At 36.6% G+C, this 22103-nt stretch overlaps 1 protein-coding gene across 4 annotated transcripts in view; it reads left to right on the top strand.

The window, feature by feature from the left end:
* Positions 1-21148, top strand: part of gabra1 (gamma-aminobutyric acid type A receptor subunit alpha1) — a 38165-nt gene extending 17017 nt beyond the window's left edge. For all 4 annotated transcript variants that reach the window (XM_084940681.1, XM_084940678.1, XM_084940679.1 and 1 more), the window contains 3 exons: positions 2964-3116; positions 16291-16493; positions 17145-21148. In XM_084940681.1, the coding sequence (XP_084796807.1) occupies positions 2964-3116; positions 16291-16493; positions 17145-17465 (677 nt within the window). In that variant the 3' untranslated portion in view covers positions 17466-21148. The remainder of the gene's footprint in view (positions 1-2963; positions 3117-16290; positions 16494-17144) is intronic.
* Positions 21149-22103: the final 955 nt, after the last annotated feature.

Below are 22103 nucleotides of genomic sequence, written 5' to 3'. Positions count from 1 at the left end.
CCATCACTTAACCTTGTGATAACTTATTGTTCACCTGTATCTGAAGAGGGAACAAGAAAGGGAAGGGGGCGTTGTGTTCTAGTCACTGCTATGTACTTTAACATGAGACAACAACAGTGTTAATATGTTTTCATGACAACGTAAACTATCTGAGCTAGATAAAACTATTCTAGGAAAATGCCAAATTTACTTGAAAGAAACATGAAAATCCTATCTTGCTCTGTACTATACTATAAGATGTTTATGAAGTCAGACGACTGAGCAGAAAAGGAGATTTTATAGTCATCATTTACAGTATCATGTTGCAGGTTTGAAAGTCTGATCATGTTCACACCACAAGCAAATAGTTTATTTTGTTACCAAACCTAGACCACATCATTTTAAGCACCTCGATGTGGTTGTTTTGGGCTACAACCAAGCACATTAACTTTGCTCCCACCAGCCCAAATGAGTTGTAGCAAGGAAGAAAATGAACCTGATTTAGGCAGAGTTAAAAACCAGAGATGTGAAAACACCCAGTGTTCACGGGGCATTCACATTAGTAACTGCAATTGAGAATAATAAATAAAGTCTAAAGTCCACGCTCTAATTTTAATAGCTTTATCAATAAGTTTGAATATTTTGTCAATACAGAATAAACTGTATTAGAGATACGGTCCTTTTTAGTGTCTGATGTCTAGTAGTGATAGAGACTATATAATCACTGTAGAATCAGGTTTATTCCAGTCAGGACCACTTTTGTCAAAACAAGACAATTCTCTCCATCCGCCATTATTTATGCCATGGCTCTTTTCTTGAACACAAAGCAAAAAGGTAGAGAGCACTATTCCCCACCTTCCATGTTCATGTACAGTGGTGTGAAAAAGTGTTTGCCCCCTTCCTGATTTCCTATTTTTTTATGTTTGTCACACTTGTTTGTTTCAGATCATCAAATAAATTTAAATATTAGACAAAGATAACACAAGTAAACAAAAATACAGTTTCTAAATGAAGGTGTTTATTATTAAGGGGGAAAAAAAAATCAAAACCTGCATGGCTTTGTGTGAAAAAGTGATTGTTCCCTAAACCCAATTCCTGGTTTGGGCCACCCTTAGCAGTAACAACTGCAATCAAGTTTTTGCTATAAACTGGCAATGAGTATTTTACAGCGCTGTGGAGCATCTTTGCAAATTTGTTGTAATTCAGCCACACTGGAGGGTTTTCAAGCATGAACCGCCTTTTTAAGGTCACGCCACAGCATCTCAATCGGATTCAGGTCAGGACTTTGACCAGGCCACTCCAAAGTCTTCATTTTGTTTTTCTTAAGCCAGTAAGAGCTTGACTTGCTGTTTGGAATCATTGTTCTGCTGATGATGTTCTAATGTTCCTTTTGCTCAGCAGTGGTTTTCATCTTGGAACTCTGCCATGCAGGCCATTTTTGCCCTGTCTATTTCTTATGGTGGAATCATGAACATTAACTTTAACTGAGGCAAGTGAGTCCTGCAGTTCTTTGGATGTTGTTCTGGGGTCTTTTGTGACTTCTTGGTTGAGTCCTTGCTGTACTCTTGCGATAATTTTGGTTGGCTTGCCACTCCTGGCAAAGTACACCACTGTTCCACGTTTCTGCCATATGTGGATAATGGCTCTCACTGTGATTCGCTGGAATCCCAAAGCTTAAAAAATGGCTTTGTAACCTTTTTGAGAAATTGAAAGAAAAATTCCAAACCATAGTTAATCTATGCTCTAACGGGGGTGGGGAGGGGGGCAATCACTTTTTCACACAGGGCCCTGTAGGTTTGGATAACTTAATCAATGAAATCATCATTTAAAAATGGCATTTTTATGATGTATGTTTAATTGTGTTATCTTTGTTTAATATTTAAATTAGTTTGAAGATTTAAAACATTTAAATGTGACAAACATACAAAAAAACTGAAAATCAGGAACACTTTTTCACACCACTGTATGTGGAAAACTGGAAAAGCTGATGTGAAGATGATATTAGTTGATCTGCTGAGATTGAGATAAGTTTGACTCCATGTTGGGTCAGGCGTGGCCAAACTAATGCTAGGCTCGATTTTGTACATGTACATATGACCACAGTGTATAAATAATGCTCTTCATGAAATTTAACAAATAGCTTTACTTGCTTTGACATTTGTCAGACAACAAAACAAAATAAATGAAAATAAAAAGATGTTTCCAGGCTGGAAATATTGCCTGGAAACATATGTAACCTAGCTCGGTGAAGCTAAGGGTAGACAGATACAGAGAGACAGGAGTAAGATGCACTGCCAGGCTCATCAACTCACTGTTATTTGCTATCATTAAAACTGATTGCTTTTCAATCTTGTAGTGATTTGTTTGTTTTTTGTTTGTTTATTTGTTTTACCAGAACTATTTTCTACCTTATCAACGCTAGCTAATTTGCTAACAAAATGGGAACCAGGTCTCTAGCTTAATTTGTAGATCACTACGTGTGATTGGCCTGGCCACCTATGGTCAGTCTCAGTCTTAAGAAGTAAGCCAAAGCAGTGGTGTTAACGCTCGTGAAAAATACACAATAAAAACAGACTGTTATTTCCCCAATTTAACAGCTAAAATCTTAACTTTTTCTCCAAAACTTAAATCATTGTGTACATTACTAGATAGCTTTTAATTGATTTCTGCATCTTCAGGTCAATCCTCTCAGGTAATTGTCTAAGAATCTATGCTTATATCCTAGGGAATACTCTTGGCTTTCTGTGAAAACATAAAGGAACGTAAAGACAACACTGTTTCCATCACAAGGTTACTTTAGAATATGGCAATTAGTGTTAAAGAGATACCAAATTGCATTGCTCCATATCAAAAGAACTAAATGCATCATAAAAGCTCTTTCTGTGTTGATAAAAACCATGGCTAGGTACTTCAATCTACTATCCATAAGTAAAGTTTTTTTTAATGATTGTAAATGTTCAATGCTTTCTGTCTGTGGACAACAGGAGAATATGTTGTGATGACAACCCACTTCCACCTGAAGAGGAAAATTGGTTACTTTGTGATCCAGACATACCTACCCTGCATCATGACAGTTATCCTCTCCCAAGTGTCTTTCTGGCTCAACAGAGAATCTGTCCCTGCCAGGACTGTCTTTGGTGAGTTGTTTTTTTTTTCTTTTTTCTCTTCAAAACATCTTTGGCTAGAGCCCATCGTCAGAAGTTTTCAAAACTGCTCTTGAAAAGTCTGGAAGATAATCAAATGATACATTAGGTAGTCTGGAAGATAATCAAATGATACATTAGGTAGTCACACAAAAGCTAGGCCACAAATCAACTAATTGCTTAAATCTATAATAACAATAATTAATATATTAAAAACAATAATAAAAAAGAATACAACAAAAACGGTTTAAAGCCAACACATGACTCTTAGACACACTGATATGAAATTATTTTCAATTGCATTTTTTACAATACCTTTTTTTAATTTACACATTTATTTAATGAAGAATACTTACTATTGATGAATACTTCAAACCATGTTCATTTAATGAATAATATATCGCTTAAGAAATGCTTTGCTTTTTTTTTTTTTTATAAAGTAATGCCATCTGCATTGTTTATTCAAATTAAGTCCAAAAACACACTCAACATAATATTGTTTTATTCTGCAGTACTACATCTGGCATTTTGATTTTTGCCTCAATACATTCACAGAAAAGCGTGTGAACAACATTTTTCAGATTTATAACACAAGCTTGAGTTTAAGTTGTTTCTAAAAAGCTGTTGCTTAATGATGGTTTGATTTTTTGCTTTGTTTCGTTTTATTATTCTCTGATTTAGGAAAAAAAAATATTTCCATAAACTACTATTTCACTATTTTAGAAATATATAAATGGAAATAAATGGGGGGGGGGAGTCATCCTGGCTATGCTCAATATTTTTGTAAAAAAAGACATAGCCTCTAAAATTCACTAATTAAAATGTGTGTCTCATTTGTTTGTGCATAAACAGAAATGTAAAAAAAGGCGAGCTGCAAGCTACTTTTTCGGGGGGTGTGGTGTCGGATTGCCGGGAAACCTTATAGTCATGACAAGCAATTTTCTCACAATTCCCCTCTAATAATAATAAATAAACAACAACAACTGGCCATCTAGTAACCACAGTTTTCGAGGGAAAAATGGGTATTCTTAGACTGGTTGTGAGTTATTGCTGGAAGTTGCTAGCAGTTGCTGTGACATTACTAAAACTTCATGAGGTATACAGTGCTGCACTGAAAAGCCTCTTTGTGAATGCTTTGATAACAGTTTGCATGGCAGATGCTGACACAGCTGCAAAACAGTAGCAAACTACTGGCTAAGCAATAGCGAAACTGTGAAAAATGCTACACAAACCAAAAGTCTTTTGAAATCTGTAGGTTGCAGTGGTAAGACACAACTCTGAAATAAAATGTTCCAGTTTTCCAGTGTGTATCACACCTTTTCAAGTGGCAAGTGTTTGCGGACAAGTTGGTGTCTTTCATGCAAACTCTGGGTGACCGAATGTGGTTATAATCAAAGCAATCGAAAGGAGTTTTAGTGCATTAGTTTTTCTGACTGACTTCACCCAGTATCAGCCAGTAACCTCCCGCAATCACTCACCAGCTGGCCAGGGAATACACGTTTTCCCCTTGTGACCGGTGGTTGCCAGATGGTTGATAAATAGCCTGTAGGCCTTTTTAACTGAAGGCTAAGATGGCTATGTCAAAAACATATTTTAAAATACGTGAGATATACCAGACATTTTATTGTCTCTGTTCAGTACATCCATACTGTTCTATTCTGTTTTGTTTTTTACTAAGGCAAAAAGAGCGTTAATCACTTGTGGCAAACTGCAGTAGAATTTTAAGCTCAGTGTGAATTTCGATTTACGTGCTTAGAATGTTTGACTACAGCTACTGCGTGTTTGTGCCTGCTTGTGTACATCAGTGCATGTGAGAATGTGAGTCTACACGTGCACATTGGTCTGAGTGTGTGTGTGTTTATATGTGAATGTGTGTTTGTGTGTGTCTGATGGTGTGTATGTAGAGTGTATCTGTCTGTCACACTAAGGTCTTACATAATACAGCCCACAAGGAAAGCTCTTGCTAGTCTGCAGCATGCTCTGTAGCAGCAAAGCACAGCAGCAGGCAGAATGTCCTTGAGTTACCTCACCCTCCACACTTTCTTCTTCTTTTTTCTTTATTCTCCTTCACTCCCTCTTTCTCTCTTCATCTTCTTCTCATGAATGTCAGTGTCTCCCCTGGCCCACTACTTAAAGAGCTTTCCCGGAATCATTATACAGACACCAGATTTGCAGCTCTGCAGTCTCCAGCAGGTTTTTCTACTCTCCCTGCAATGTTTTGGAGTCCGTTTGTGTGAGCTGTGAGTTTCTTCGTGTGTGTATATGTATGTGTGTGTTTGTATGTGTGGGTGTGTGTATGTGTATGCCACAGCTTGCTACCTGAGGTGCTTGTCACGTGTTAAGGGGGGGATGAGGATGGCCTAGATTAGATTCAATCAACTATCTAGGGCGTGTGTGTGTGTGTGTATGTGTCCCTCAATACTGGTTGTGCTTCATGGGATTACATGTATGTAGCATGAGCATGACAGAGAGCAACACAGTGTCCCAGCACATTAGGATGGCCATTCATATGATTAATATGCATCAGCAGATGAATGAGCCTGTTCTTGAAAGAGGTTAGTAATGTCAGTATCATCATTAATGAAGCATTATAAAGACAATCGATATCTTTCATTTCCATCTTAATCCTTTAACTATCATCAAAGTCAAACATTTATATGATCTTTCAGACCATTGTACACATGTTCTGCGCTATTATAACCGTAGGGTAGAATGAGTGCCACACCACAGTGGCTTTTTTTATTGCTTGTGTGCAGTATATATGCTTACTTTATGCAAAAGACAACATCATTAGGAAGGTACTTGGCATCATAGAGGGATAAGACAGGCTTTGTTGTTCCAAAGTGTATAAACACTTTAAATATCACATCTGCTGCCAAAATATATGTCTAACATATTGCAAGTAACCCACATTTCCTTAAATCTTTGTCATTTTCATTCCTTTTTTCTTGTTATTTACTTATTTTATGGGCATTTTAGCTGGTTTTCATTTTCAAAGACTCTCAATAATGGTGAAAATAAAAATGCTTGATTACTATAATTACATCCATAGCTTTCCACACATACACATGGAAATGCATAATGTACATCTAGTGATATCAACCAATAATTTTATGTGATACGTTATGAGACATCACATGTGTCAGTGCTCTGGATGTTTGCTGCAGACTAGGAAAAAAGTGTTTGGGCACCTCTGTTCCTGTTTGTTGAAGGTCTCCTCCATGTATAAATTCACCTTGACATGCTGTGTACAACTTTCACAGATTTGAAAGAAAACCCGTGGCACTTAAACCCAAATCTCTTGTCTTTATATACAGTAATTTTAGCTTCCTTTCAGGAATGTGCCTCATTATTTAGAAGAAACTGAAATATTATAGTAGGTCTGATATTTTTAATCTATTTCTGTTTTCTAATTACTTACTGAAACTTCCATTGCTGGGTTTAGTAGATCTGATGTAATATTTCAAATAAGGAACGAGTTTGATTTCATGGCAAACATGTAGTGATTTACCTTATTAGGACTACTAATAAAAACAATGAAACCATTAAAAAAAACTCATCATAGTCAGTGCCTTTTTTTTGGGGGGGGGGGGTTGGTCGTGTGATCAACCAAAATGATAATCAGAGCCACACTAGCTCACTATATTTTGTATTTTCAATTATACCAACTTCATGGATGGATGGACAAAAAGTATTTTTGCAAAATGTACCACATCCATGTGGGTTAATAGGAATTAAATGAGTTTAATGCCTTGTCATTCTATTTGTGTCAGACATTATAAATGTGGCTGCACGCTTCTCTGGTAAATAAGGAGATTTATGAGAAGTATTATTTGGAAGATTCCCTGTGAGAGGCAGGAAGAAGCATGACTCAAGTTCACATTAGGTCATTAATGAAATCTTTATCATAAATTAATTTTCAAAAGCAAAATAATATTTTGCAATATAGTAATGATGCAAACAAATGCACCTTTATATACTGTACATAAAAGCTCCACAATATTGCGTAAGCACAGTCGCTCTGTCAGTCCGGCTATACCCAAATATGGCTCTGTAAATTTTATCCATGAACAGAGATCTAGGAATAAAAATAATGCTATTAATATTGAACAAATTACTAAACCATGCAAATTCTATTTAGTCATCCTGCCACAGATATTTATTTATACCTTGGTTTTTCCTCATTTTCATCTCAGAAACAGCTACTGTAGTACTGTGTTTTGTTATTGCTACAGATGTGATCAGGTTGATGTTGCCACACAGTTGTGCACAGCTGACAAAGAAACAGTATTAACAAAAACAAATTGAACACTGAAAACCCTGTTTAAATTACATTATGTGACTATGAAGCACAGTTTCTGCACTAAATCTTTTTTCCTAAAGCCTGCCCTGTAGATGAATAGGCAATTTAAAAACACAGCAGTGGGTAGAGTTATCTTATTTATCACTGTACCGATTAAGAGGCTGATTAGTTTATAGCTAGTTCAGTGTAGTGGAAAACTGTTGGCAATTTATTTATTTAGTCCAAATGAAAACCAAAAGGAAACAGCCACTGATGGCTCTGATTTGAGCTCTCTCTTACATCCCACCTCCCTCTCCCGCTCCGTTTTTCTGTTTCTAAGCTGTCAGGGACAGCAGGGCTCAGAAGATAAGCTCCCTTTCTTCCATCTCTGTTTTAAGAGCGATTGGCTGGGTATTTATGGGTTTTCCCATGATGATGTTTGAGGTATCTGTTCATCAGGGAATAACACCTTGTATGTGAGTGGGTGGTGTATACTGGAGTTCGCACATGTGCGCTCATGCATTTGTGTGAAAATGTGTTTGTTTGCGATATGTGAAGAAATTGGGTACTCATCAATTTCTAATTAGTAGCTAACAACAGTGTAAGCACTATGTGTCTCCGAAGCTGCCTGTCTGTGTGTTACAAATCTCACATCTATAGTGTTGGCAGAGTTATTTAACTCATCTGCCCATCAACGTGTCCGTTTATTTCTTCATTATATGTCAGTCAGAGGTGATGTAATAATGCTGGAGGTATTGTGTGCAAGTGTGGCTTCCCAAGGGTTTCAGTTATTGATAAGGCATGAATAAATAAATAGCTGCTGCACAGCGGGGGTGTTGATAGACATCCAGCAAAGACAGCTTTGCACTGGGGAATGTTTGAGGAAATTATTTTTTTAAAAAGTTCTTTGACAACTCCACACACAGCAAACATATGAATTTACTCTTTAATACACAAGCATGCAGTCAAACTGGTCATCTTTGTCCTCCCACAAGCATAAGAAAACTGTTAAAATTAAAAACCACTTGTTATATTTCCTAATATAATATAGTGATTTAAATTGTGATTTCACAATGACAATTTAACAGGAAAAATTTAAACCAATGCATTTCATATGTTTCATTTTCAAATTCTTTACTCACATAATTCATCAGTTTACTACTTTCAGCTATTTGTTATTATGCCTTTTAGGGTTTGTAATGAGATGGCTGGTAGTAAATGTAGTAATAGGCCTCGTCTAACCTCAGTCGGCTTTTTATCTCTAATGTCACAGACCTGTGGTTGCATGCAAAATAGTTGTAGAATTAAATGATGGCATCCTGCCACACTATAGAGAGTCCAGAAACATTTTAGAAAGGTCATTATTAGGATGTTACACTAAACATGTTATAACAGCCTTTTAAGACTTCAGCATAAACAAAGTTTGATGAACTATACAAGTGAAACGAGAATTGAGTGTTGATGTTGTTTATGCATAAGTAAGTTGGTCATATTTTCAATCACCCAGTTAGACACAAGGTTTAAGTTACACAAAAAGTTTGCATATTCTTAAAGTAAACACACAACTCAGTTCATAAAGTACTTTTGACCTCTTGCAGCGTTTTGAATGTCATGTGTGACAGGTTGCCTGTAGAAAACATTCTAACTGGAACCAGGGACATTTTGCTGAAGGCTCACTCCTGAACAAAGATTTGTGGCTTGGCTTCAATGTGGTGGCTAAACAGTATATTTTTCTTACTCATGTAAGATTTGCCAGATTATTTGAAGTCTGTCATTTAAGGGTTGTCAGTGAAGGGCTAAATATAGAACAGAACAATCAACTTTGAACCTTACTGAAAAATGTTTTGACCTTGAGTTCAAGTTAATTTCTTTTGCCGACAACAATTTCTATTAGGCTGATTACTCTAATAAGCCTTAAATCGATTTTCTGTTATTTTTCTACCCTGTGTTTAACCAAGTTAACATTTTTTGGCTCGCATTTCCCAAAGAAATAAAAATATACTTTTGAAGTTAGTAACCATTAACCTCTATACATATGTTAATATTTAAAAAATAAGACAGAAAACCTTGTTAGAATATTTGTATCATATAAAAAAAGCTTGTGCTTGTTCACACTGAGTTAAATTGAGTGGAAGAAACTCTCAAGAACTGAGTTACACCACTATTAATCCAGTTAGAACTTTCCAGATCAGTGACTTTGTTCATTAACAGCCTTCAAAGCCTCAAGTCTATTAGTTACAACATGTCAAAGAGAGTCATTTAAAACTAGCTCTGGAGACATGTTCTAATGAATCAAAATGCTAGGGCTCTAAATGATTCCAAGTTGCCCTGTTGCTTAACAGGCACAAAGGGAAATTGTTCTTACTAGAGTTTAAGAAACACACCTTATCGGCCATGTCCCTGACATGCACACACCGACAAAAAAAAAACAACCAAACAAAAAAAAAACACACACACACAAATGCACACACACACACACACCTTTAGACTTGTGTGCAGTTGATTAAAAGCAGTGATACACCTGCAATTAGTTTATGCAGTAGTTTGTGTGCAATCAAACAGAACATCACTTAATGTTCAAATCAATGGAATATTTCATGTTTTAAAAGCAAAATGTTTTTATTTTCCTTTCTCCTCTTTTCTCTTGTGGTAATAAGACATTGGAGGAGTTAGAAGACTTGTTTCCATGACAACGGTGCTTACCAAACATAGTATATATGATACCAGCATCAGGGTGCTTTTGTGAAGGCTTGTGTAATACCCAGTGGTGCTGTCTTCATCCTCCCCCACAAAATTAACTGATTTACAGGCAAACAAAGTATCTGACAAATTGACACCACTTTGTTGTCACCCATTTCTTCCACCTACCAATCTCTTCCCAAATATATATATATATATATATATATATATATATATATATACATATATATACATATATATACATATATATACATATATATGTATTCATTTATTTTTTTATTTTTGCTGCTGTATTCAGTATATTTCTAAATAAATATTCTTCATATGCAGGATGTAGTTTGTGAACTGTTGAAAAATCGGAATATTTTAACTTAAATATGACCTAAAACACTGTACCACACAGGTCCTTAAAGTACATTTAAAAAAATCAATTGAACAAATTAGACAAAAATATTACACACTGGGCCAGATTTTCTAACAATTTTCACCTCCTTCTGGTTGGGGAGGAGAGTATTTGAATGAATCACATGATTAACCAAAGCTTGCAATATGCAGTTTACTGCACTATACCGAAAAATAGAATGTCTTGTTTTGCAACAGACATAGTCATGATAGTTGCCTCTGGAAGTGCTCATATATTTCAAATGAGAGGGGGGTAGAGGTTGTCAGAACGAGTTTGTTATTGGCGCGGGTGGATGGCTCAAAGCTGTGCACGTGGTGCTAAAGCTTTGGCTCTGTAGCTCTTCACTGAGTCCTCAAACCCCAAATCTTTAGAGCCTAGCCCTACAAATTTGTCTTCCTCAGTAATATTTTGTATATTTTCATGAGAAAGAGAAGAACTTAACTGGACTGGAGGAAAATCTCAGTACAGCAAACATACAAGGATTTGTCTTCATTTCCAGGTAGCCAAGTTACTTTTTATAGTATGATGGTTTTAGGCTTTTAGTAAGATTTATACACAGAAATTGCTATATAATGAAAACATCTGCAATTTCAGATCTGTTACATATCACAGTTGCATATGCAGCTATTAGCAGAACTTAGATCAGAAGTGTGTTAGATTAATATCTGGAAGTTACAAAATGTAATACAGTCTCTAAAAATATCTTCTCACAGAAGAAAAAAAATGCAATAAACAAGAGTGATGCATGCATTTATGCTCGTGGTACAGAAACAATAATTTCATTAACACCCATGTGAGTCAGGAATGGGCAGTAAATAATGTTTGTTATTATAACATCATTGTAACACAACACAATAATTAAATAACACAATATAATAGTATTAATGTAATAATAATGTAATAATAACCCTCCTCTGGATAGGTTCTGTGCGTAACCTTAGTTGAACGCTTTATCCAAAGAATGCCTGTCTCAGTCTACATGCCTTCACATAGTTCCCTTCTGACAGAAGAAGAGTAACCCTTTAAATCATATAAAGCCTCCTTCGGCTACAGTACATCTCATTGTTCTGGATTGTCTCGCTATTGACCAAGAGAAACACTTGCATAAAAACCTGTGCTTACACAGTATTATTTTGGTTAGTTGGTTAGCTAATTTGCATTGTTTTTGATAGGATGAAATCATTTGGCTGTCGTAGTTTATGAATTAGTGTATATTAATCAGATTGCTCGAAGAGCTTTCCGCTCCCATTGGTAACTGTGGCAGCTAATTTGTCACACTTAGTAAATTTGGCCTTTGTTCTTTAGTTAGTTAAGAAAAATGATCCAATATTTTATATCTATGAAAAGGAAAAAAAATCTAGGATTAATTGTATAATTGAAGGGGAAATTAGATACAGGTGCTTTCCATTAATGGATGTGAGTGTGTACCTTGTTTGTTTTTTGTTTTTATCAGGAACTACCAAAGTCTGCTTCTCAGAACACATTTGAGGAAGTAAATCACTCCATTAACAAATTAGATTTTTGAGGAAAAGGTTGTTCTTGCTCATCAGACTGGAAAGGGGTATTAAACCATGTTAAAGGGTTTGGAATGCTAAATGAGTCAGACTGTGTATAAATCGAGGACATTTAAGAGCATTGTTTTCTATCTCAGGAAAGGTCAACTAACAAAGTTTCCTACAAAAGCAAAGTGGACAAAAGTTTGGGATGGCACAAAGGAACCCAGGGTAGCTTCTAAGCAACTAAAGGTTTCTTTCACAGTGACTAATGTTTATCACCCCACCATCAAAAGAGCACAATGACAAAGCCACAGTCCTCCAAAAATGAAAAGTGCTGCCCATCTGCAGTTTCCTAAAGAAAGTAAAACCGATTGATGAGACCAAAATAAAACTTGCTGGTTTAAATGAAAAGGGTTTTGTTTAGACACAAAGATTTATCACCATTCATGGACTAAAGCATGTTGAATTTTACCAGCGAATTCTAAAAGAAAATAGACCACATCTGCAAAAAGCATTAACAGAGAGAAGCAAGACAACAGTCCTCAGCACACATGTTGTTCTAAAGTAAAGACAATCCCCTTTGAGCAAGCACTTGTTGACAGGAGGAAGGATGAACTCCTTTCTAACATGAAGAAACCTCCCGCAGAACGAAGCTCGGGGAGGGGCAGCCATCTGCTGCGACCAGTTGGAGGGTAAAGGCAAAGTGAAAAGAAAAAACGAGAGCATAGAGAGACAAGGACAAAACACAAACTATGGGAGAGTGAAGGCAAACGTTAATGTAATGCAGTTGTGGCGCACATGGTGAGTGAGGTCAGTGGAGAAGAAATTCTGAGCAGCCAGAGCCAATGGAAAATTTGGTGTCTTCATAGCACCATTTGCCGTGTATTCCCTTAACCATAATTCAGCACCACTGCATAGCCTGCTTAGCATCTGGTACAGTGCAGAACATGGTCACGCATAGATTCCTAAATATCTGCATTAATACTCTTAACAAGGCATAAAATGTGCTTTTCTAGCCCTCGTTTTCATTGCATGTATCTAACTGTAGCAGCATTTAGTCTTCATGTAGCAACTCTTCATCTGTGAGCATCACTTGTGTGGGTGGCTGTGTTTTATCCTTATACCAAACAGGAATTGAATATAGCCGCTTTCATCTGAAGCTGTCATTTGTTTTTGTTTTTGTTCGTTTTTGTTTGTTTGTTCAGCTTGTGCTTATGCCAAGTGCAATTATGCCATCCACGAGAAGCAGTACATTTCAACAATAAATGACTTCACAATAAATAACTTTGACCTACTTAGTTGTTATTCCCCTTAGAGACATAATAAGCACAAAAAAATGTATGACCATGCACGTTGTGTTCCTAGTATGCAGATGCAGCAAACCCATTTAAGGTGCATTGTTTGCTCATGGCTGAGGACCAGTCGTTTATTTGGCTATGAGTAATGATAACATAATAATCATTCTTTATGGTCCATGTCACAGCACCCAGTCAGCAATGGTAAAGGCTTGTGAAAAGAGAGTGGGAGGACGGGGAGTCTGTGAATCATCACTTAACACTTCACCACAAATGAGGAGGAAGCAAAAAAAAAAAGAATTCAGAATTATAAAGGGAAACCGTAACTTTTAATCTCAGTACAGCTGCTTTTGCTTCTTGGAGATGGTGGACACATGAATAAGAGCAGTGTGCAGTATATAATTGGATTACGGTAAATGGTAGTTTTAGTCAGCTTTTTAAGCTTGTTTTAGAAAGATGTTTAACTCAGTATTAATCATTTGAAACTAGTTGGACATCTTTTTTTAGGTTAGCTGATTGAGATTGTTTTTGTTTTAATATAGATTCTCTATATTATGTGATATAATCATATATCATATATTATATGATATAATGTGAAGTGTAGTAGTGTTTTATTTTTTGTGTATTTCTAATTTAAAGGAAAACAACAAAAACAGTAATGAAAGCCGTGATGTTAAATGGCAGCTAGTCTTTACTCTTTAACCGATTTGTAAAAGATCTTGTTGAGGAGTGTGTGTGTCTGTTCCTGTCTAGCTATCTTTGTGAGGACCGAAATCTGCATTCTATTATACTTGTGAGAACCAACAGTCACTTGTGAGGACACACTCACCAGTCCTCACAAGTTTGATGGCCTTTTTGAGGCTCAAAAAGGTTATGGTTATGGTTTAGGGTAAGGGTTAGGGTTAGGCATTCATTTTTAATGGTTATGGTTAGGGTATGGGGCTAGGGCAGGGGTCAGCAACCTTTAACACCCAAAGAGCCATTTGGACCCGGTTTCCACGCAAAAGAAAACACTTGGAGCCGCAAATACTTTTTGACATCTAAAATAAAGATAACACTGTATATATTGTTTTTTACCTTTATGCTTTGCGTGAACAACTAAGGTGTGTTGCTTATGAAATCCATGAAGTGCTACAGAGAAAATTACATTTTATTTATGTAATTAACACATTTGAACTCTTAAAGAAATATAACAAAAGGAAAGACACCCAGCTGAACTAAAATGATCCATGTAGCAAGCAAAAACTGTTGTGAGCCGCCACCCTTATATCGCCTTTGGGCTTTTGGAGCCTTGGCCTGGCTTTTAAAAATATAATTGGAAAAAAGCACTATGCTGCTAAAAGATGAAAAACAGATATTTGCAAAATTCTGCCCAAATATGTATTTTACCTGGTTAATGTGTGTGGCGGGGCGTGGTCTGCTGCGCCGCTGCAGGGGAGGAGGACGCACCTGAGCGGCACCCGCTATCACGCCTCAACGTCTGTGCTATCTATGCTGTTGTGTTGGTATGTGTCGGGCTGTGAGCTGAAAAGCTACAGCCGGCTGTATGCGTACAGCAACCGTGTGTGAAAAGCGTGTTCATGCAAACATTGTCGGGTCTGCCGTGATATGTTTACAATGGAACGTCTGCTCCTGAACCTCTGCGCACAGCGTCTGCAAATCAGGGCTGTACGAAGTCACTTTCATCTTTACGCAGGACTGTAAGCTGTCATCTGTGAGGCGTGAGCGGTGTTTGTTTTTAACATAGTTCACGGAGGAGAATAGCTGCTGATATAATGTGGATCCGAAGATCCATAAATGGCCTACCTGGGGTTGAAAGTCTCGATAAATGCACGGCGTTTCGGCGGGTACACCGGCTTCCGCGAGTGTGACGCTTATTTTGAGCGATGAAAAAATAATAGAATATAATTTTATTTTTATATTTCAATATCACAATAGTCTTCCAATTTAGAACTACTAGTTAAAAAAAGAACTAACATAAATAAAATACACTTAAGCTAAATACTTTTCCCAAACCACGCGGAGCCGCACTTTAAGGACTAAAGAGCCGCATGCGGCTCCGGAGCCGCAGGTTGCCGACCCCTGGGCTAGGGAAACCGTTATGTCAATGAAGGTCTTCACTAAGATAGCTGAACGGGCTTGTGTGTGTGTGTGTGTGTGTGTGTGTGTGAGATAAAAAGTGCTTAAACTGCACAGAATAAAATGCTTTATGAAACTGTGTGTGAATGGGTAAACATGACTTGTACTGTAGAAACACGTTAAGTGCTTAATATGATTGGAAAACGTTATATAGATGCCTGTCTACTCTATATTGATGAAAACTGTTTGCATGACTGATATTACTGATGATTACTTATCCCTGTATGGCATAACAATTTACAGAAAGTTGATTTTTTTAAGCTTACAAAGGATTAGTATATGCACATATATTTACATAAAGATCTCTCTGTATCGGAGAGGGTCTTCTTTCACACTCCAGCTGTTCTGCATGATATTCCAGACCAAATTGGTGGATTATTTGCTGCTTGGGTTAATGTTATTTAGTTTGTTAACATCTGCAGTAACTGCTTGTGTGATATGCCTCTCACTGCTTGAAATGCTGTGCTCCAGTTCCTCTTCTTCTCCATCTATTCTCTTCGCAGCTTTCATTTGTTCGGGGTGTAGACTAGCAATTTGATTTTCAGTAGCTGAAACACTGGGACACTTTTTAGTGTGGGGCATTTTAAATTAACACATGTATTTAAGCAGCTTGAAAAGCTATTGTAGCAGCTTGAAAAAAATCATGTTCATGTTACTTCTGCTACTCTTTATTATAATTAAAATGTTTATTTTTTCTTATTTGAATAAAGTTATAACATCAAAATGCTTCGTGAACAAAGCATCTCATTATACAATGTTGATAAAATGTGCACACTTTTTGTTTTAATCTATTTATGATAATGATCAACAACATGAGATTTTATGTCTATGTTCTCTGTGTGTCTGTCTGCAGGAGTGACAACTGTCCTGACCATGACCACACTGAGTATCAGTGCCAGGAACTCTCTCCCTAAAGTGGCCTATGCCACAGCTATGGATTGGTTCATTGCTGTCTGCTATGCCTTTGTCTTCTCAGCCCTCATTGAGTTTGCAACAGTCAACTACTTCACCAAGAGGGGTTACGCTTGGGATGGAAAAAGTGTGGTGCCAGAGAAGGTATTTGACACCTTTTTAAAAATGGTCTTACTTATTTAAAGTGTGCTTTTATTATAATAAAAACATTTTTTTAAAAGCATTACCACTGGTATCAGTACATAGGAAAACCTTACCATGTTACCGTCCTCTAATGTTTTTTAAAAACCCAAACAAACAAAATATGAACATTAAAATGTTTATTTATTTATTTTATTTGCACCAGCACATCACTTAACTGCTGATGGAACTGCATCAAGCAGGGAACATTTAATTATTGTCAGCGGCTCATCTAATAGAAAATGCAATTTGAGTAACATGACATGAACATTAATAGTTTAGTGTTCAGCTTGTGCTTTTCTGCTCTACTTGTCTCTGTGCTGCAGTTAGCAACAACATACGCTGCAGTCTCTGGGTATTTTTAAAAAGGCCCAATGCTGATTATATATATGATATATTTCTGACATTAAAGCTTTCATTTGGATATATGCCAATGAGAGCAATTAATATTTCCCAATTAAATACCTGTTTAAACCCAGTTTGATTCACCAGGGTTTTGCATGCAACAGTGAATAGTGGTAGTTTGGGAAAGGATACAATAGCAGTGTGCGCAGTATTGCATCTCACAAAAAATGAACTCTTTATCCTTTTGCCTTTCTCCGACTAACAAATCAGCAAAAGAAAAAGAAGGAATCTCTCCTTAAGAAGAACAACACTACGGCCTACCCAGCTGCCACTGCTACAGCCTTCGCCCCCAATATTGCCAGGGACCCTGGATTGGCTACTATCGCTAAAAGCGCCCCACCACCCCCAACTGAGCCTAAGGAGGAGCCAAAGCCCAAGCCTCCAGAGGCCAAGAAGACCTTTAACAGTGTGAGCAAGATAGACAGGATTGCCAGAATAGCCTTCCCTCTGCTCTTTGGAACCTTTAACTTGGTCTACTGGGCGACCTACTTGAATAAGAAGCCCAAATTGCAGGGGGCCAATCCACACTAATCAAGTTTTTCATTCCTTTTAAACTATACCTGTAATTATTTCATTTTCTTATTCCTATAAACAGTGTTTATTTTCAGACAACATGGTGTCCATGCTGGTTTCCAATTCCCAGTTGTTGCATTGCTTCTATGTTGAACAAAATTTTGAAGATTTTGAAAAAACAAAATATAGGAAAAAAAAAAAAACGAAAACAATACAAACTTTTGAAAGAGTGTTGTTCAGGTCTGGGATGATGCTACTAGGAAAATGCTACTTTAAATATATAGCCAAGAGAATGCTATTCTACAACTGCACATAGCCCAAACTTGTTTTTGTTGATTTATTTGTTACCTTTTATTTGATTCTACTTCATTTAAACATGGAATCACAGATACAGTGGGCATTTGTGTATATGCATGGACAGGACATCTTATAATTTGTATTTATTTATTCAAAATACAACTCATCATTGACTGTTGGCTTGGTTTATTTGACATCAGCAGCAAAATGCTACAGTCAGTCTCTTTCCAAATATCTTCCATTGTTTGTAGATGTTTTATGAGCCTAATTATACCATTCTCCATAATATGTTAGGATTTCTGCAATAGCAATAAAACATGTCTCAGTGGACACACCATTTATTTAGAGATCAAAAGATACAAAGATTCAATCATGGTTGTGATCAACATTGAAAAAAATATAGTAAGTTATTTTCACAGCATTGTAAATATCAGGTGTTACAGATGTCAGTATTATGTTTAGGCTTTGCAAAGTGTAACTAAAGGGTAATTGTACACATGGAGAGAAAAAACTTTTTTGGATTAATTTGTTTTTGTTTCCTCTTTATGATACTTTCTACAAAAAAAGAGTATATACTGGTCTAATTCATGCTTAAGTGACTGTTTTTCACCAAGTTAATGTTCCATTCAAAGCTGCTTTTACATTGGATTAAACTGTGTGCTTGTGTACACATTGACGGCAACAACATCAACAACAAAATCAGTGGTAAACTGACATTGGCTAGTTACGAATAAGAATGTAAAAAAAAAAAATATCACAAATCATGGAGTGCATTAGATTTAGAAATAAAACACTCATTACCTATGTAATTTTGTTTTTGTTTTTTGGGGCTTTTGACTACTTATGGTGGGGCCTTTGTCAGAAACACCATTGGTAGGAAAGTTCTGTTAGCATCAATTGAAAAAAAGGGGCAGGGGCACATTGAGAGGGAGAAGTGCCTTTTCCATTTTCAGAGTTGAAGCTGTGAAGGCTGTTACTTTGGCGATTGACGGCACATCTGTATTTTCCATCCCACTGTGTCCCCTGACCATTTTTACCATATTCAACCCCATCCCCATTCAGTTAAATATTGAGACATAACACTCAGAAAGTACCAGCTACACTGCCTTCAGTATCACATGCCCGTTAGGACTCATTTGTTGCTGCTTGTTGGTGTGCAACAGCGAGAGACAGGGACAGAGACAGAAAGGGACAAAAGAGAAAGGAGACATTTAGGTGAAGTGGCATTGTAAGCTTACTTTAGCCAGTGCTGTGTTTCACACAGAGGAATTGTCTTGTAGTTCTACGATAGTGACAAAGATGAATCTATTTTTGTAGCATGATGTCAATCCCTCTTCCGAGAAAAACCAACAGAAATTAACGCCAGTGTGACAAGAATGCTTTTGTTTTTGTATTGAAAATTGCTTGCTACCTTCATTTCTTTAAAAAACACACACTCTTTAGGGAAATGCTCCTTCTCTGACGTGGCATGTTAAGGTTTCTGAACAGTCCAATTTAAATTATGTTAATGTAGCAATATTAATTAGCAAGGGCTTTTCTTAGGACCTGAACCTGACACTCAGTCTGGAGTTGATATCCATTGTAGCTTTACACTGACCCCTCTCTACTTGTAGTTTCATCTGTATGCTGTACTTGGAAATTTATTCTATTTAGATTTTGTTAAAGAAAACAGGCATCGCATTGTGTGTCCATGCTGGGTTCTAAAGCCTTTGGCTCGCACTCAAACTGTGTTTGATGAAGAATCAAGAGTGCTGGTGCATTGCGTCATATTACTGATTCAATGTCTTTTGCTGAATATATTTTACAGGGCACTAAACAGGCCAAAGGGCAAATTAGAACTGTGCAGAATTCTCTGTGTACTTGTGCACTAAGGTGAAAAGATCATGCCACTACCAGAGGGAATCAAAAAGAGATTGGTTGCTGTTGCTATTGTTATTATTTGCATTATCATCATAACCAATATGGAATCTATCCCCTTATAGCAGACATCTTTACAAGCATATGCAAGCAGTCTACTGTTCACAGCCACTTAACCTACAAGCAGAGGGTCATGGAACTGCAAAGTTCAGGGTGAAGAGTTGTATAAAGATATTTGAATTCTAAACTATTGTATGTATGTTTAATATCATAAAGAAAATCTATATATATATATACATATGTAAAATACTTAATGCATATAGTATTTGATTCTATCAATGAAGATATTAGCTAAGATGATGATGAATATTGTTTGTATTATCAACCTATTGTTATGCATTTTGCACATTTAGAACAATAACATTACATTTATGTAGTCAGCTTCGTGCTATGCAAGGACAGCTTTCAACCACATCACTGACCTTCTTTCCCTGACCATTGTGCTTCAGATTTACAAGCTATTACTACAAAAAAAGGAAAAAAGCTTAGCTTTTATATCAGCTGTGCACCCATTAGCATTTTTTCTTCTTTTTTTTCTCCAACCATGGCTATACAGGGTGACATCAAAGAAAACAGTGGATTATCTCTTTTGTTTGCGCTTTGGATTTGTCAGTGGTTGAAGGGAAAATGGCTTTCATTGTTGATTGCACTTTTTCTCCAGAGACATGCAATAAAGTGATTGAACTGGAAAACCAGGAGCAAAACCGTAACCTTGTTAATAACATTTCTGTTAAGTTCTTGAGCTTATTTGTCATTCTAAAAATGGAGGCGGGTGAAAATGTTACTTTACTAAATAGATCATTTTGTTCATCTTTTGCTTTCCAAAGCTCAGTGATATTACAGGAAGCAACAGTGAGTTTTGTTTCAAGTTTGTAAAGCCCCGAGTTCTACTCCAAGCAGAATGAAACAAAGGATCATTTCCAAATCTTTTTGAACGTGGTCTGTCTAGGTAATGCTCCAGAGAGAATGTGATATATGAGGCACAGTGCAATCATGAGCTTCCAACCTTTACCCTTACACTCATAGGCAGAGCATACATGTAAATATCACATCGGTAGGCACATCAGTCATTGATTTCATTGTTCGATGCAGTTCTCAGCAGCACTTGCTGTTCAACATTGAGTCTTTGGTTATTCCTAGATACCTACTGGAGTTTTTCTTGTATTTTTATCAAACAAAATATGTTCTGATTTTCACTGAAATGTAAAAAAAAAATAATTTTCTAAAGCACAAAAGTTGACTAGGGTAGGAGAGATAAGAATGACACTGTATACATATGGACATCAAAGAACAAACACAAAACGCAAACAAGCTCACAAACCTACATACAGTTCATGCTGGCAGTTCAATGATACTGACAAAAGGTTCTGGTGGATGTAGATGAACTGGTGAATCTTCTGTAAATGTTTTGTTTCTTTTGGTTATGATATGGCCCTGTAAAATCTGATTCTCTGCATTAGTCTTTAAATAAAAAGAAAACAAACTAATGTCATGGCTATACTTCTGTCTCTGTGCTATGTGCTACCTGACCAAGGCTATGATAGATTTTGAAAGTTAGACCCTTTTTTTGAGTGTTTAATTAATCATAAGAAACATTCTCCTGGTCATAATTAATAAGATATAGAAATAAATAGACTGTTTATGATAACTGGCATCTGGTATCGGGCATGTAAAGAAATCTGAATGATTCAATTTTTGAGCTAAATGCCATTTAGATGATACCTGTGGGAAAGAAGGGTTACGTTAGCTTTATGTGGACAAGGGGGCAGAGGGATAGAACGTGGGACCTCACCTAAAGGGATTGGTGCACAGGTGATTTTTGTTTATGTTGGCAGTTTACTATTTGGACTTCATCTGGATTTACAAGATCCAAAGAAGACTTGCTCTTAGATGACTAAATGCGGCAGGATATCACAAGCTATGAAGATTTGTTCCAACCATATAAAGTGAGTGTAACTCTCCCACGGGCAGAAGAACTCATAACACACCTCATTTATTCAATTAGTTGCACCACAGACAGGATCAGTCAGGAGACCTCGGACAGCTGAGCTGTTACGCACAGAGTCACAGTTTTCAGCTTAAATCATTTGTTACGCAGCAGCTGTCTTCTGAGTCTCAGCCCCGATCACAGCTCTTAGGACATTTTAAGCCTGATCCATTTTGCTAATATCAAAAATACATATTTTTTGCAGTAGTTTCAGCAGTTTATATTAGAAAAAATGGCGATAGATAGATAGATAGATAGATAGATAGATAGACAGATAGATAGATAGACAGATAGATTTTGAGGCCTTTTATTGTGTTTATTGCTAACTAGCAAGTGTTAGCATACAAACAAAACCACTGCTTTTGATATGATGTGATAAAAATGATAAAAACATGATAAAAAAGATCTTTCTTAAAATAAGCATCCTGTCACTGTAACCTGTTTTCATTCCAAGA

The sequence above is a fragment of the Perissodus microlepis genome, chromosome 10, assembly GCF_051167445.1.
Source record: "Perissodus microlepis isolate ML-2025 ecotype Zambia chromosome 10, ASM5116744v1, whole genome shotgun sequence".
Taxonomy (NCBI): Eukaryota; Metazoa; Chordata; class Actinopteri; order Cichliformes; family Cichlidae; genus Perissodus; species Perissodus microlepis.
Note: the sequence above shows the minus strand (reverse complement) of the source record. Positions and strands in the feature narration are given on the sequence as shown.